The sequence below is a fragment of the Thamnophis sirtalis genome, unplaced genomic scaffold, assembly GCF_051295495.1.
Source record: "Thamnophis sirtalis isolate CommonGarterSnake01/CBP01778 unplaced genomic scaffold, rThaSir2_p1.2 scaffold_2, whole genome shotgun sequence".
NCBI lineage: Eukaryota > Metazoa > Chordata > Lepidosauria > Squamata > Natricidae > Thamnophis > Thamnophis sirtalis.
In genome coordinates, this window is record NW_028261382.1 from 23,105,232 (window position 1) to 23,123,037 (window position 17,806).

The 17,806-nt window shown below is 44.9% G+C and overlaps 1 protein-coding gene across 5 annotated transcripts in view; it reads left to right on the forward strand.

Annotated features, from left to right (window-relative positions):
• FRMD5 (FERM domain containing 5) overlaps nt 1-17,801 on the forward strand; it is an 88,601-nt gene extending 70,800 nt beyond the window's left edge. For 2 of the 5 annotated variants that reach the window (XM_087704406.1, XM_087704411.1), the window contains 6 exons: nt 6,473-6,536; nt 7,778-7,869; nt 11,149-11,223; nt 11,648-11,716; nt 11,856-11,962; nt 15,155-17,801. In XM_087704406.1, coding sequence (XP_087560532.1) covers nt 6,473-6,536; nt 7,778-7,869; nt 11,149-11,223; nt 11,648-11,716; nt 11,856-11,962; nt 15,155-15,720 — 973 coding nt within the window. In that variant the 3' untranslated portion in view covers nt 15,721-17,801. The remainder of the gene's footprint in view (nt 1-6,472; nt 6,537-7,777; nt 7,870-11,148; nt 11,224-11,647; nt 11,717-11,855; nt 11,963-15,154) is intronic. The other 3 variants (XM_087704409.1, XM_087704408.1, XM_087704407.1) reach the window with 3 other exon arrangements.
• The last annotated feature ends 5 nt before the right edge of the window (nt 17,802-17,806 follow it).

Genomic DNA, 17,806 nt, shown 5'->3' on the forward strand with positions numbered 1-17,806 from the left:
ACATTATTGGTTCCTCAATATTTTGAGCCCATTTTATCATACAATCTTTAACTAATTCTGTTTCCGAATCCATCTGTATTAGTACATTATATATCCTCTTTATATGCATTAAACTTTGATCTCTTATTTGTTTAAACAAATTATCCTCAACTTGGATAAAACCAGTTTTTTGGTCTATTTTCCACCTGGCCTGTAATTGGCCATACTGGAACCATGTTTGAACTACCTTCTCCTCTTTCAATACCTCTAAAGATTTTAGTTGTAAAACCCCCCTTTCCAAAGTGAGAAGTTGTCTGTAGGTGGTTCTATCCTGCTTTTGTGCTATATTCATATTTTCAATTGCATGTCTAGGAATTGCCCACATGGGTAATTTGTCATTTAGTTTATATTGATATTTTTTCCAAACCCGCAGTAAAGCATTTCTTAAGATATGACTTTTAAAATTCTTATCCAGTTTTTTGTTGAATAACAAGTAAGCATGCCAACCATATACCAGATCGTGTCCCTCGATATTCAGTATTCTATCGTTGGTTAAATGGGTCCAATCACTAATTGCGGATAGCACCACTGCATCATAATATAATTTTAGGTTAGGTAATTTCAAGCATCCTCTCTCGCGTACATCTTGCATTATTTTCATCTTTACCCTCGGCTTCTTTCCTGCCCATACAAATTTGTTGATACCCTTCTGCCATTCTAAAAGATTCGCATCTTTTTAAAGTATAGGTAGCATTTGAAAAAGGAATAAAATTTTTGGCAAGATGTTCATTTTCACTGCCGCTATCCTACCCAGCAAGGATAAGTGCAATTTCTCCCATTTTTTCATCTCTGTCTGTATACTCCGCCAAAGTGGTTCATAATTGTGCTTATATAATTTCCCGTTTGAGGCTAAAATATTAACCCCAAGATATTTGACTTTTTTGACTACCTCACATCCTAGCATCCCTCCTAGTTCTTCCTTTTGTTTAGTATTCATATTTATAGCTAGTATTTTGGTTTTTCCTAAATTTATTTTAAAACCAGACACTTGACCATATTGATTAATCGTATTCATTAAAACCATACTAGATTCCTGCGGTTGTTCCAATATTATGACCAAATCATCCGCAAAAGCGCGGACTCTGTATTCTTGCTGCCTAATCTTGATCCCTTTTAGACCATCCAAGCCCCGTATTTTATTCAACAATATTTCCAAAGTTATAATGAACAATAGTGGGGACAAAGGACAGCCCTGTCTTGTACCTTTTCCGATTTGAAAAGGGTCTGTTAAACTTCCGTTGATGATGATTTGAGCTGTTTGCTGTTGGTATATTGCTTTGATTGACTGTAAAAAGCTATCTCCTATCTGCATTTTTTGCAATATTTTCAACAGAAATTGCCAGTTAACTCGATCAAAGGCCTTCTCAGCATCCAGAAATATGAACGCAGCAGGAATTTGGTTGTTCTTTCCCAAATATTCTAATACATTGATAATTAGTCTAACATTACTCTTCATCTGTCTCCCCTGTATAAAACCTGTTTGGTCGGTATGTATCAATTGTTGAATAACCACCATTAACCTATTTGCTAGTATTTTAGTAAAAATTTTATAATCTACATTAAGTAATGAGATAGGTCTATAATTTTTTGGTTGGGTAGTATCTTGATCTTCTTTGGGTATCAAAGATATAAACGCTGTCTTCCAAGATGGGGGCACTTTACCTTCCGTTTGAATTTTATTAAATAGTTCTCTAAGAGGTTCTACCATTTCTAACTGTAAATTTTTATAGTAAACCGCTGTCAAGCCATCTGTGCCTGGCACTTTCCCTAACTTTAGTTGCTTAATTACCTGCAAAATTTCCCCCAAGGTTATTGGTTGGTTCAACTTTTGCCTGTACTCTTCTCTAACTAGGGGTATTTTCTCTTTATCTAAGTATTTGTCTATATCTAAACCCTTAATTTTATCCCCTTTATACAATTCTGTAAAAAATTCCCGAAATGCCTTTTGAATCTCCTCCTGTTGAAACACCTCCTTCCCTCTATAAATCAATTTGGTTACATTTTGAATTTTCCTTTTTTTCTAATCTGATAAGCTAACCATCTGCCCGGTTTATTTGCGTTACAAAAAGTGTTGTGTTTTGCATATAATAAACTAGTGGCCACCTGGTCAGAGATCAGCATATCAAATTGGGATTTTAATATGGTAATTGCTTCCTTAACCTTTGTATCGCCTGGATTCAATGTTAACTCCAACTCTTTCCCTTTAATTTCCTCTTCCAATTCTTTTCATTTTAGCCCTTGTTTATGTCTATGCATTTTGTTTATATTCATCAGTACTCCTCTCATATATGCTTTGCTTGCATCCCATACAAATTCCATAGGTGTACCCTTATTCATATTCAAAACAAAGTATTCAGATAACAATTTTTTACAATCATTAATGTGCTTTTCATATCTGAATAAGTTTTCATTCAGCCTCCAAAACCTTCTTGCCTGCACTGTCCTTCCCAATTCCATCCAAACTGGGTTATGATCCGAAAGGATCCTCGCCGCAATCTTTGTCTTCTTCACCCTAGAAAGTAAATCATTAGTGATTAATATAAAGTCAATCCTCGAAAAGGATTGATGTCTATCGGAAAAGAAGGTGAAATCATATTTCTCTGCGTTTCTTTCTCGCCAAATGTCTCTCAATTCAAAGTCGTCCATCATGTCAAAAAAAGGATTGGGTAACTTAGCTCGCATTTTAGTATTTGGGCGAGAGGTCTTCTTATCTCTTTTAGTGTCAATCACCGTTCCAGTCACCCAATAGTATACAAGACTTATAGTCCCACTGTAGTAATTTAGCATGAAGATTTCTATAGAATCCGTCTTGCTGTTGATTAGGAGCATAAATTCCCAAAAGTAATGTCTTTTTCCCTTCTAAGATTAGGTCTAGCGATATATCTTCCAAAGGGATCTGCTTCAATTAGTTCAGCCTTAATGTCTTTTCTTAAGTATACAACTATACCATTTTTCTTTTCCGTAGCAGAGGTCACAAAATGTTGACCAAGTTTGGGGTTAAACAAATATTTTTGATCAGTTGATTTGATATGAGTTTCTTGCAGACAAATTATATCATTCTTGAACTGTTTAAGATAGTGGAATATTTTCTTTCTCTTCTGTGGAGAATTCAGTCCATTGACATTCCATGTCAAATCTTAGTTGTCATCTCTGGTTGCCTAGAGAGGAAGGAGTTTTCTGACTGCTAGTTGGTGTTGATAAAAACTCCCTCGTGTGGCAACACAGGGACCGATTCAACCATAGTTGCAATTGGGAAACTGTAACCATCCTAACTCACAGCTCAATCCAAGTTAAATCCAAAAGCTGCCAGTTCCTGACAGCCTGGCATTCAGAGAAATCGGCTGTCAAGAGGCCCAGAGAAATAAACTGTATTTTTTGCACCATAGAAGAGTTGATAAAAAAGCTAAGAAAACGATCATCCATTACCTCTGCTCCACCAATTCCCCACCTCCCTTTTCTTCCTTGGTATGGATTATTCACTTTTGTATTCCTTTAACGCTTCTGGTTTTGCCTCTGCTCTCTCCGTTCTTTCTGCATTTAATTTAGCCAACTATCCCTTTCCTAGAAACGCTTCCTTATATACACAGACCTTTCCACCTTTCTTGAGAGCATCCCTTGTAGCAACCACACACTTCCTACCATTTTACAATAGGCATTTCGTATCTTCAAATGTCTGTATTTCCTCATCATCAGTGAAGCATTTCTGCCATTTATATATAACTTTCCAAATCTCCTCTCTGAAACTGCCTTAGACTTCAATATATTAATTTTCAGATCCACAATCCTTAGCTCAATGTCTGCTGTGAATAATTCAGATCCTCAACCAGCAAAACAGCCTCATCTGCAAAGAAACCTCTACAAACATTTCACACTTCCAACCCACATGCTGTAATCTCCTCCCAACTATTCCTTATACACGCATCCATAAATACTTTCAGCAGCCAATAGGTGGTGGTGAATCTGCATTGCACTTTATAGGTTTTGCTCATTGATGCCCTTTTCTCCGCATTCCGTCAGCCCCCTTTCCCTTTGCACAAATTCAGCCCCCTGTGGTTAAACCACACCAACATTTTAAGTTTCCCCTAGTTAGTCATCTGCACACATAGCCTTTCCATTTATCCACATTCTACTATTTCCTGCTTCTTGTTCATAATGTTTCTTGAATATTGGTACAGGTAGTCCTCAACCTATGACCACAATTGAGCCCAAAGCTTATGTTGCTAAGTGAGAAATTTGTTAAGTGAGTTTTGCCCCATTTTATGACTTTTCTTGCCACAGTTGTTAAGTGAATCACCACAGTTGTTAAATTAGCAACACTGTTGTTAAGTGAACCTGGCTTCCCCATGGACTTTGCTTGTCAGGCGGTCACAAAAGGTGACCACGTGACCTCAGGACACTGCAAACCGTCATAAATATGAGTCAATTGTCAAGCATCCAAATGTAAGTCATGTGACCCTGGGGATGCTGCAATGGTCATAAGTGTGAAAAATGGTCATGTCACTTTTTTCAGGACTGTTGTAACTTTAAACGGTCACTAAGTGAACTGTTGTAAGTGAGGACTATCTGTATTAGCATTACAGTGTTAACATTACAGTGACATGTTCTGCATATCACTAACATGGCCATACAAATCTCTTAAAATGCTCCTTTCAGAATGCCATCAACTCCGTTGCACACCAAATCACGTGAGCATTTTTGCTTTGGACTCCTTAAGAGCAATGTGCTTTAATCTTCTTTGCTTCTTTGAGGATCTTCTTTGCAACTGAGCCCACTAAGACCCATCCCCATTGGCCTTCACCTGCTCCTCAGACAGTGTAGAGCACTTTCCTGGAAAAAGAAAGGGCAGACTGGCACCAGCCTTTGCCAGGGCAGCCTCTGCTTCCGGGATCAAAAGCTGGCCCTTAAATTGATAACAGGACAGAAAGCTAACCTCCCTTGGTATCCAATGTGGAAGGTTTCTGTCTCCCAGGTCAGCCTGGAATCCTTCAGGATGTCATTTCCATCCAGCCTCCCAATTTTAGGAGGGGAAAAAAAGTGCCTTGTGATACCGAAGGGATTTTGTGTCTTCCCTCCTGACTCAAGTGGTGTCTCAAGCCTCTGCCTTGCTCTGGGTCCAGGAAGAGAGCTGGCAGGCTGTGAAGCCCAGCAAGTGTCCCTTCTGGACAGGGATAAGTTCTGGAGAATTCTTTGTGCAGGTGCAAACCCAGATTGAGAGATTGTGACACCCAACAAGTCCCTGTGTGTGTAGACAAGAGTCGGCCCTGGACTACAAGCCTAGCAGGCAGTAGAGAGTTTGAAATCTGTGGCCTCCTGCTACAATGTCTTTTTAGCCAGAGAAAAAGGCCACAAAAAGGAGGCCTAATTTTCCCAGGTGCAGGAAAAATAGACAGGAGAAGCTGCCCTCTTCAGTCTGTGCAGAGGCTGCTGTGGGAAAAAGCTGGCATCCCTGCGCTTGAACAGCTGCCCCACAAGACCTGAAAGGCCTGGCAGGCTAAGAAGGGGCGGCTGGACTGCCCATTGCTGCCACCAGCGGGCATCATGGCCCCAAGAGAGATCCAAGGTTGGCCACAGACTTTCTGAAAGGAGGAATTAAAGATTTTCAACCGAAGTCTGATCTGGGAGGGAAACAGATCTGAGCCGCTGGGGAAGGGCTCTCCTGGGTCGGGGCTGCTGAGGACAGACGGGGGCCCGGGGGGAGGGGGTCTTGTGCTGCTGCTGTAGGCCCCTCCTTTGGCAGGACCGGCTAAGGGCCACCTCTTCTCCTGGGAACCATCTGGCGGTGAACGGGTCCATGTGATGCCTAGTTAGTGTCATTTATCTTGCTTTGTCTTGTAGCGCATTGTTGATATGCCCCAGTATCCTGTTTGCCCTTTTTACTGCAGCTCCATCCTGAGCTTCATGGATTTTTCTACAATATCCCCTAAACCCCTTTCCTGGTCAGTACTCTGCATGGCTGTTCCATGTAATCTGTGCCCTCAATATTCAGTTTGTGCCTCCCCCCCAAAGATATACCCTTTGGTCCATTTGTCTGCATTGTCCATGTTCTCGGCACAGCCTCCTGAAAAGCCCCTCACTGGACTGCTGGCCGGGTAATTCCTCCTCTGCCCACATCAGCCAAGGGTGGCTCTTTCCATTCAACCTGCTCCTTCAAATCTGCCTGGCTGCCCGCTGCTGCTGCCCCTCCTGAGGCCGAGATGCCTTTCACCCCCAGCGCTGTTTTCAGCCGGAGGTCCCTGCCCTCAGCCACCCATCTTCTGCTCTCCTCCAAAAGAAATTTCCTTTAACTTTCTGTTTTATGCAGTTTGATTTAAAATCTCTGCATTTTGCCAGAGCCTCTTCCATGTGGCGTGTGGGCGTGCCCTTGTCATGCGACGCAGGGTTAGGGTTCGAGACAGCTTCCTCTTTCATGGAAGTGCTTCTCTTTCGCTTGCAGGAACGAAGTAGCCAAAATGAAATTTGAAGGCAAGACGTTCTATTTATACGTAAGTCAGAAAGAGGTGAGTGCCTTCCAAAGGGATCTGCGTAATGAGACCAAACAAATCCGGTAGGATCTCTGCCTGCAGTTCACCCAAGAGATCTCAAGAACTTGTCTGGATTCAGGTTAAACACTGTATTACTTTATTAAAGCAACCGTCAGGCCGAGAAACTGGGATGTTTCCAAATGGACTAGCAGAGCTTCCTTGGTTCTAGGCTCCATTGAATCCCAGAAGAATCCAGCCCAGACAGACCCGACTTGATCAAGGACCAAAGCTGGTCAAAAGGGATGGAGCCAGTGTGGATGGACCATTCCCCTTGGGGGTGTTGAATGCTGAGCACCCTCTCTGGCTGGAGAAAAAGCACTCAGACTTCCAGGCCTCCCCCTGAACAAATACCAGGCCCTTCCCAATTGTTGGTCCCTTTTGTGGAGAGGGTTCTGTCCCCCCAGCTTCATGTGTGTGTGTGGGGGGAGGGGGGAGGCTGAGGCTGGAATCCAGACTGGAAAATGTTTGATCTTTGGGCTGCACTTATTGTCAGATAGAGGGAATAGCGCATCCTCTTCTCCACCACATCTTGAGATTACACACACACACACACAGAGACACTCTGAACCTCCCACTTCATTTCCCCAAAGGTGGGGAGGGGGACAGAGGAATAAGGGGTAGTTCAGGGCAATGCTGGGTGGGGAGATAAACAAACGTTGGGGTCTAGGACAGGCTGCCCAGTTACTCAGATGCTGCTGCTTTTCCAGACTCTGGTTGGGAGCTCTTGGTGTCCAGTAGAGCAAAGGCCTCTGCTTTGCCAAAAAGCCAAGATGGCGACCACCTGCCCTGTTTAATAGGCATCGCAACACATAAAAAAACAGGGTGGGACTTTGATGGCAGAGAATAGGGATGGTGAAGATGAAGGATGCTACGCAGGATACCCTAACCCTGAGCCCCAGGCCAAAGGGACTAAAGCAATTGTTAATGCCCAGATAACATTTGGAAATGGCTCAGGCTCCTCCCTAATTCACTGGAGCAGGAGGAACAACCACCTTACAACTAGAGTGGCAAAATTCTGTTCTGAGAGCTCACCTTAATAAAAGCTGTTTTAGACCCACCTGTGAGGGTAGAGTTGGTTTCCTGTTCTGGCCTATGACTGAGCTGGATCGAAACCATCCATGTTTTCTTTCGTTTCATTATATTTTGCATGCTTTCTTTCAAACAACATCAAGACCACCTGTAAATTAACCCTAAGGATTTTTCTGGGATTTTGACAGGAAAAGAAAATTGTTCTGACCTATTTTGCTCCGACTCCTGAAGCCTGCAAGCATCTCTGGAAATGTGGGATTGAAAATCAAGCCTTTTATAAGTGAGTAGAAGATGCATTTTTCAGGATTGCTTTCTACCCTTGGGAAGCAGCTGTTGCCAATGTAGAGCCTGCCTGCTCAGCCCAAAGTGGCGGTGATGTTTCCTGCAGAAACCTGGTCCAGGATTGATTTCTCTGCTGCAGCCCCATCTTGCCCTAACCAGGTTGGGCTTCTGCCTGGGAATCCTTCCCATCTCCCAGACGAGGCTCAGAAGCCTGAGAAATCAAAGCGTCTGTGAGAAAGAATTCCTCACGAAGAGCCTCTGCTGTCTATGAGCATCTTGTGTCCATCTTCCAAGTCATCTGGTCTTTTGTATCACAGGAGTTCCCTCCGCTGTGTCTCTTTGGGAATCTTCTGTTCGGGGAGCTTCCCTTTTCCTCAGGCCAAGAGGAAAGCAGGCACTGCATTGCTTAGACAGGTCCTTGGGGCTTGCTAGGCAAGGGCTGAAAAGTGACCACCATAATGGCCTGGGATTGATGCACGTCCTCAGAGAGGCGATAGATGGGTATTTCTGTTTAATTTTAAGAGCCACATACCAAAGTACAGCTTTTCATTTTTCTAAATCAATTTGCACAGATTATACATATGGACCAACCAAATCCTGAGTAGTCTTGCATGCTTGCCAAAATAACATGTTAACATTGCATTTAATGAGCACCTTTTCCAGATATTGCTGTAGTTCCCCAAGTTGGATATTGGTATTGGTATTTATTCGATTTGTAAGCTGCCCTATTCCCCGAAGGGACTCAGGGCGGCTGAACAAAAACCAGGGGAAGGGGAAAAACAAATACAAAAAGTAAGACAAACAGGACAGTGATACAACAATTTAAAAAAGCACAGCAAGCACAGCAAATTCGAGTAGTGGGGGGGGGGGGACTCAACCCCAGGCTTGCTGGGACAGCTAGGCCTTAACGGCTGTCCGGAAGGCCTGAAGGGTGGCGAGGGTCCGAATCTCCACGGGGAGCTCGTTCCAAAGGGACGGAGCAGCCACAGAGAAGGCCTTCCTCTGGGTGGTCGGCAGCCGGCATTGGCCGGCAGATGGAATTCGGAGGAGGCCTAATCCGTGGGATCTAATGGGTCTATGGGAGGTAATTGGCAGAAGGCGGTCTCTCAAGTACCCAGGTCCAATACCATGTAGGGCTTTATAAGTAATAACTAGCACCTTGAAGCGTATCCGGAGACCAATAGGCAACCAGTGCAGCTCGCGGAGGATAGATGTGACGTGGGTGTACCGTGGCGCACCCACAATCGCTCGCGCGGCTGCCTTCTGGACCAGCTGAAGTCTCCGAACACTCTTCAAGGGCTGCCCCATGTAGAGCGCATTGCAGTAGTCCAGTTCTTGAGGTCACAAGGACATGAGTGACTGTTGTAAGATCCTCCCGGCTCAGGTAGGGACGCAATTGGTGCACCAGGCGAACCTGGGCAAATGCCCCCCTGGTCACAGCCGACAAATGGTAATCTAAGGTCAGCTGTGGGTCCAGGAGGACTCCCAAATTGCGAACCCTGTCTGAGGGGTGTATAATTTCACCCCCCAGCCTGAGAGATGGAATACCTTGCCAATTTGTGGGAGGAAAAAACACAAGCCACTCGGCCTTGTCAGGATTGAGAGCCAGCTTGTTAACCCCCATCCAGACCCTCACATCCTCCGGGCACTGACACATCACGTCAACTGCTTCACCGAGCTGGCACGGGGCGGACAGATACAATTGAGTATCGTCCGCATACTGGTGGTATTTTATCCCGTGCCGTCGGATGATCTCTCCCAGCGGCTTCATGTAAATGTTAAACAGGAGGGGGGGACAGGACCAACCCCTGCGGCACCCCATAGTTAAGGGGCCTAGGGGTCGACCTCTGTCCTCCAACCAACACCGACTGTGACCTGCCCGAGAGGTAGGAGAACCACCGAAAAACGGTGCCTCCCACCCCCACCTCTCGCAACTGCCGCAGAAGGATACCATGGTCGATAGTCTCTGATTCTGTTAAATCAAATAAATCTCAGTCTGATCAGTGCTACCTAAATTCAGCTGTGAAATGGATTCCCCTCAAAGTAGCTCAAAGGATCTGGGAACTCTGGGAACCCCACTAACCAAGGTGCTGACCCTTGGCATTCTCTGCTTTGCCTGGTGAGGAGATGGACACCCAAGTAGAAACAAAGAAACGGTTCCATTTGTTGCAAGAGGAAAAAAAATTATGAGAAGCCAAATGAATTACAGTAAATCAGAGCTAAAGGGTTGATGCAAAGGCTGCCCAGTTAATTTTCCCATTATCTCCCTATTGTCCAGCCATGTTCAAAGGAGTTTTCTTGGGATCACTCCTTGCATGGGTAGGCTAGCTAGATGGTGAGCCCTTGCATTCCCCTCTGGCTTTGGGATGATGAGCCGATATCTTGGGAAGGCACGATGAATAGTTCCAGTCACCCCCTTCTCAGTAGCTCCTTCCCCCCAAAGTCTATCGTAAGCTCGCATCTAGCCAAGCGAGGCTGAAGCTCAGGCAGAGATGGTTTTTGAAGGATTGCTCAGCTGTGGGGCAGAGAAGGCTGGAGGAGGAACGCGATAGGACAGGGATGGCTAATCTTTTTGCCCTTGTATGCTGAAATGCGTGTGACAGCATGTGTGCGTGTGCCCATACCCATAATGCAATGCGTGTGCGACATCCCCCTGCATGTTCTGCACCCTGCACCCATATGCCCAGCAAAGGGTCATCTTTGGAAAGGCCTCCATTGGGCTCCCCATGGCAGGTGGAAACACCCCCCCCCCACTTTAGAGTGGGGGCCTTGCAGGAGTCTGGCTGGCTGCTCTTTTGCCACCACTTCTGCATGAAGCCATTTGAACCAGCAATGAAGGCAGGGAGAAGGGCCATGAAACCTGGCCAGGTCGGATGGCATTCAGCTGTGGCTGGGAAAGGCTCCCCAGGGCAGATCTGAAGAGAAGGCACATCCCTTTCAGGGCAAAGCAGCCATAGGTCCAGAATGGGCATTGTGAAAGCCTCAAAGCTGGCCACGCTTTCCCATGCGCTTCTGAGCTGCGCCGATGTACAGGTGTGCCAGCTGCCGCAGAACAGAAGGAAAACTTGGTGCTTGGTGGCCATTAGCAGCACCCAAGCTGGTCTCTCCCCCAGGGGCGTCTCTTGTACCAGATCTTGGAGCCTTTGGTTCATTTTCAGCACATGGAAATGATAAGCTTCCAAAACGCTCCTCCCATCGCAGCCCTTCCCAAAGCCAAGAAGCTGTGGATGGAGTGCTGTTATTCGATCCCTGTTCCCACCTCTGCTTCTTGCTTCAGGTTGGAGAAGTCCAGTCAAGTTCGCACCGTCTCCAGCAGCAACTTATTTTTCAAAGGGAGCCGATTCCGGTACAGGTAAATGACGACTGTAAGCGGCTGTCGCTGGATCTGTTTTGACACACACCTGGTTGTGTGAAGCCTGAGAACCGATTAAGGGAGGCGACAGTACAAAAGAAAGTCTCCTCTGAGTTGAGCTGGACCCATTCAGTCCTGGCATTTCTGGGGTCCCCCTTCCCAACACCACACAGAGCCACCCCCACTTGGCTCTTCCAGAACAGGAAGGCTGCCCAGGTACTCTGACCAAACTAGGCACCCAGTCAAAACCTTTCCAGGTATCCAATCTGGTTATTGCCAGGGATTAAGCAATAGCCTTGAGCGATGCTGCAGGATTGAGCACTGCCATGCTCCCAACTTTCAGGGTGGGGGGAGTTTGCCAGCAGAATCTTGGGCTGGGCATTTGCCACGCTTGTCACCTGCTCTGCTCTCCAATGTCTTTCAGTGGCCGAGTTGCCAAAGAAGTAATGGAGTCTAGTGCCAAAATTAAGAGGGAGCCTCCGGAAATACACAGGTAAGGCAGCTCTGGAGGAGCGAAAGGGTCAAAGGAAGGGCGAAGACAAGGGTGGTGGCAGTAGCTGGACCTTTTGCCAGAGCCTGCCCCCCTTGTGATGGGAAGAGATTGCTGCCTCTGCCCTTCCTTTCTTTCGCAGGGCTGGACTGGTTCCCAGCCGTAGCTGCCCCTCCATCCCCCACGGACCCCGGCTCAGCAGTGTTCCCAGGACCAGGCGGAGGGCTGTCCACATCTCCATCATGGAAGGTGAGTTGGCTGCCCCTGCAGGTGATAGTCCTCATTTAGCAACCACATTTAAGTCAGTAATCGCTTAAGAGACAGTTGCGAACCATTGAAACTATGACTGTATTTACAATCTTTCTTCAGCTTTGCTTTGCAGACATAGAAAGGTTGGAAATGTGAGGATTGGCCATCAAGTTACTTTTCCATTGTTTGTGTTGGACGCTGCATTTGGTTCATTGGAGTTCATTTTGTTAGATTGCTCAGGTGTCTTTCTTATAGATTTTAATGTTTTGGAACTAGGTATTGGAAAAATCGCTCAGGAGTCGAGGCTTCAGTTTCCCAGTAGAAAATTGCAATGACCAAAGCCTCTGCGTGAACTTCATCCTTCTTTCCTAGTTGGAAGAGGGAAGTGTATGCCGAAGAGAGACAGTAGATCCAAAGCAATTCATGGATTGTTGTTTCAGTAGCTTTATAAGAAGGCTCAGCATTTTCCAAAATTGTGGCAGCAGAGTCTTCTTTTCATGCATTTGCTGAATATTTTGCCATTTACCAGAAGAAATGAACCCGTTTCTAAACCTTTAGAGGCAGACCGATAGCAACATGTCATTCAGAGAGGGAAACAACCACCAAGAACAATGTCCCTGCTGCCTGGAACAGCTCAGCCTAGTCTTGCTGGAGCTGAGCAACTGATTTCATATCCTTCCTGGGAAGAAAGCATGCAGACAGCTGTAGAAGGGACATCATCACATTTTCCAGTAGCTCAGACTTCAACCCCTCTCCCCCAAAGCTTACATTGATTCTCAGAGGAACAGAATCAGCAATTTGTAGACCAACAATCAATCTAGGAACAAAATCAAAGATGTGACTGAGAGCCTTAAAAATAACCAAGCCCACAATGTTATCCCTTTCTTCTCTTCCATGCGGAGACAAATGGTCTGGCAGGAGATGGGGCTGCACAAGAACTGAAAAACATATTTTTGGAAAACTCTGGCTCAGCTTATCCAAAGGGCTTTTAACTAAATCCGAGGGGGGGAGGGTGACCAGCCTTTAGGGCCTCATCCCAAGCATCAGCCAGAAGACCATCAATCACACATGGAGGTAGGGAGTGCTGGGAAGGAAGGAAAACTCCAATATGAAAACACAAGATGTAGGAAACAAACCCAGGGTCAACTATAAAGGACTATATACTAATGCTCAATGTTTGGGGAACAAACAGGGTAAGCTTGAAGTATTAGCACATGAGGGCAAGTATATTATAGTTGCCATTACCAAAACTTGGTGGGATGAAATTCATGACTGGAATGTTCTGATGGAAGGATATAAAATGTTAAAAAAAAAAAAACAGAGCTAAGAAAAAAGGAGGTGGAGTTGCATTATAGGTAAAAAATTACTGCATCTCTACAGAAATACATTAAGACCAAGGATGAAAGCCTCCTTGATTGCACATGGGTTAATGTAAAAGGAAAAAAGAACGACATGGCCATAGGCATATGGTATAGGCCACCCAACCAAGCAGAAGAAACAGACAAACTTTTTGCTTATCAGTTAACTGATACATGCAGGAAACACACCACTGTAGTAATGGGGACTTTAACTATCCTGACATCAACTGGAAGAAATAGGTTCCTGACAAGCCTAGCTGATAACTTTGTCATCCAAAAAGTGGACTTAATTCTTACTAATGGAGATGAAAAAATAAAGAAAAAATAAAGGGGATTGAAGTTGTAGGGGAGACTGGATTGGAATTCAATAAAATGCAGGCACAAGCAGTAGAACAAAATCCAACAGGACAAAGCCATGCCAGCTTCTAGTAATAGCTCTGCTTGCTTCCATTTGCAGATCCAATGCTTATCTTTTCCAGGATTTTCCTAGGTATTGATATCAAACCTATATATCTAGAGTTTCCTGGATCCATTTTTTTCCTTTTGTAGAAACCATATAAGCTCTATCCAGTCCTCTAGTACTTTCCTGATGCTCCAGGATCTTTGAAAGATACGGTTCAGTGCTCCCAAGATTATGTCTGCCAGCTCCTTCAGACCCCTGGGATGGAATCCATCTGGTCCTGGCAATTTGTACTTATATAGAGTTGATGGGTGTTGTGCTCTTATCGTTTTCTTGCCTATTTTGACTTCTCTGTCGTTTACAGTAAAATTTTCGTTAGGTAGGACTATTTTTTCCTTTTCTATAAAGACAGATGCACAGAATGAATTAAGCAGCTCCACTTTCTCCCTGATGCCTCCTTGCCATCGCCTCCCATTACTGGATCAATTGTTTACTTGACTTTTTTCTTGTTTCCTACATGTTAAAAGAAAATTTTATTATTTTTTTACATTTGCAGCAAGCCTTCATTCATTCTGAGCCTTACCTCTCCTGGCTTCATATTTGAAGATCTGGGCTATATGCGGTATTCTGCCTTAGTTATGCATCCCTCTTTCCGTTTTCATACTTGTCCTTTTTGTCTTTCAGTTTATCTGGACAGTTCTTTATGTAACCACGATGGTTTCCTCTTCTTGGATCTGTGGTGAACTGTGCTTTTATAATCTCATTTTTCAGAGTTTTCCAAGCTTCTTGAGAGTTTCTCCCTTTAAGGTTTTCACCCATGAAATCCTTCCCAAGCTTTGTTGAAATCAGATCTCCTATGGTCTAAGAAAAGATAAGCAATGGGTCTGCAAACACTTAGAAACAAGCAAAGCTATTACTAGAAGCCAACATGGCTTTGTCAAAAACAAATCTTTCCAGACAAACCTTTTTATATTATTTGATAGTGACCAGCAAAATGCAGTGGGCATAATTTACTTGGATTCAGTAAGGCATTTGGCAAAGTAGACCACAACCTACTGCTTTATAAGATAGAAAAACGTTAGCTAGGCATCGTCACTACCAGATGGATTAGTAATTGGCTGATCAACCGCACTCAACGTGTAGGCCTTAATGGAGCTGCATCTACATGGAGGGAAGTAAGCCATGGGGTATCTGAAGGTCCTGTCTGAGGCCCGGGACTCTTTATCATGGCAACTAGAACAGGACGTGGTGCAGTATAAAGCAGCACTATCGCAAAAGGAGTTATCTGGAAATGGCACTTTGACTGATTTAAAGAGAGCAAAGAAGAACGCTGCCCTGCCATGCAAACTTTAGGGGGGGGGGGGCTGTTGGCCTTTGAATGGTGGAAGCCGTTTTTATGGCTCTGCAATGTGCCCCGTCTTTCTGTCCCTTCAGGCCTCGAGTCTTTGCGAGACAGCGCTCACTCCACCCCGGTCAGGTCAACCTCCCACAGCGACACCTTCTTGCTCCACTCGCGGAGTGGCAGGGCGGAGAGCAACGAGCGTGTGGCGATCATCTCAGATGAGATCTACAGTCCATCGGACAGCGTGCTGCCCACTCCGGTGGCCGAAGAGAGTCTCGAGCTGATGCTGCTGTCCCGGCCGATTAATGGCAACCCTTGCAGCATAGAGGAGGAGTCAGAAGCCGGCGCTCTAGCGGGGGAGGCAGAGGAGCTGGGAAGGGACCTCCGGGCCTTGTGCAGCAGTGGAGGAGCCCAAGCAGAACAGGTGAATAAGTTTGTTTTAAGTGTCCTCCGTCTGCTCCTTGTGACGGTCGGACTCCTCTTGGTTTTGCTCCTTCTCCTGATCATCCTTACAGAGTCTGACCTTGACGTTGCCTTTTTCCGTGATATTCGCCAGACCCCCGAGTTTGAACAATTCCATTACCAATACTTTTGTCCCCTCAGGCGATGGTTTGCCTGCAAAATCCGCTCCGTACTCAGCCTGCTCAATGATACCTGAAGGCAGTTGTCCTCCTAGTAACTAGCCGGGTGGACTGTGGAAGATCCCTGCTGCCCATGCCCAGAAAACGGAGCTCATCGTGGTGCCATCAGCACATAAACTAAGTCCTCCTCCTCCTCTCATGACTCAAAGCACGCTGCGGCCCAGGAGGGCAGTTTCCCAGCCGAAGGACAGACTCACACCAGATCAAACCCACCACGTAATCAATTTCTTTGCAGGTCCTCTTGGGGGAAGCTCCTTCAAAGTCCTGCTTTCCGACATTCAAATTACTCTGCACTCTTCAAATTTAGTTTTGCTTCCGTAGAGGTGTTAACTGCAGAAATTTCAAGTAGAGAGAGCTTATTTTTATTATTACTAGCGTCGGACTAAATGCCAGCCTTCAGCTGGGAGACCAGTTCACGAAAACAGCTGTTACTTTATGCAGGAGCTTTTGTAATGGTGCTACTGAGTTGTAAGTTTAATAATATAGTATTATTTTATTAAAACTGTCACTGTGCATAGCATTACCATCTTGGACATGGACACTGAAAACAGGGCAGTTTTATTTTCTTACCGATCGCCAGGCTTTATGTGGGGGTGTGACGGCGGGGGGCGGGGAATGATAGGACCAATGCCAATATTGTGAGATCATCTAGCATTAATTCTTTTCAAGCAATAGGTTGTTACGAGAGGAAGTCAGTCGGCATTATATTTATTTCTTCCCTTAGCATGGAGTGCAACGGCCATTAAGTACCTGTCTTTGGTGAATTTCTATCCTTGGCCTTTTCAATCCCAGAGACCTTTTCTTAGAATAGGTGGGTGCCAAAGGAAGCAGGAGCTGGTGAAGATGGGAAGAGTCAATCTGTGCACCTGATTGTTGTTTTTGAAATCTTGCTGTAGAAGTAATCATCAGGTCTGGATTCTTTGAATGAGATTCTGCCACAGTAAACTGTAAATTTTTTTGTATTATGAAAGAACTTATTTCAACCTATATTTTAAGAAAAATATATATTTTGTTAATGAACCAAACCTTTTTTTACTTTATAAATTGGATAAATGTAGTGTTCGGTATCAAGTGACGGAGATACTCACAAGGTTACAAGTATTTTAGAACAATGTGTTAACATGGCATCAACCATCAATCGTTTCTAAAAAGTGAGCTGTTTTGTGCTATTTTAAAATGAAAATTAGGAGAAATGACAAGTAACCACTGAGAAGAAAACAATCAGACCCACAATGTCTCCAAAGCAAAGGGAACCCAGACTTCTTTGTATTTTGTTTTGTGATTCAGAGAACATTCTCTAAAAGCAGCAGCTCACTTGTACAGGGAGCAATAAAACATGGGAAGAGAGCAAGAGCACGAAATCTGACTGGCAAGGGTTCTATTTCATCTCAGGGAGAGATTTCAAGTCATTTGGGGATCTAATCAGAAATATTCCAAGAGGCCGGCTTCATGATCTTGACTCTGCCGGGGCAGCCCTGTGTATGCGCAGAGGCCCTCCACATTCAGCAGAACCGAAGCACTGCCAGAACCAATGGGAAGGAGGCTACGGAGGGGGGGACTTTGCGCAATGACTTTTCCTCCCCAGCTGGTCATTCGCCATTCAAAAAAGAGCACAATTAACAGCATTAGCAATACATAGGAATGGGCAAGACTCTGCTGCACTTAGACGGGGAGCATGCACATTGGTTAGCGAAGATGCCGGTCAATGGAGACTCCCCTCAGAGTCAAGTGGCAAAATCGCATGGCCGGTCTCTCAGGAGCCAGAAGCAATCGTGGCTTTCGCAAGAGGAACAGATGCATTACACTTTGTATCATCTAGGAGAAGATGGAGGGACATATCCAAGGATTTATGATGTTTTATGCAACAAAGCAACAAAAACTTCTAGTGTGGTGTGCCTACCTCAGTCTGTAGTAAATGATGCTTCTATGCAGTGAAGGAAAAGTTTTCATGTCGTATTCTCCATTCCAGAGAAAGATATAAACCTTCACGTTAATTGTTGGTGGTGTTTCTCATGCCTCAAACCTGTCCAATTCTACCTGTAACTATTTCATGCAATACATTTTTTAAAGACAAGATGCAAATGTTGGGGGAGGGGGAGTCAT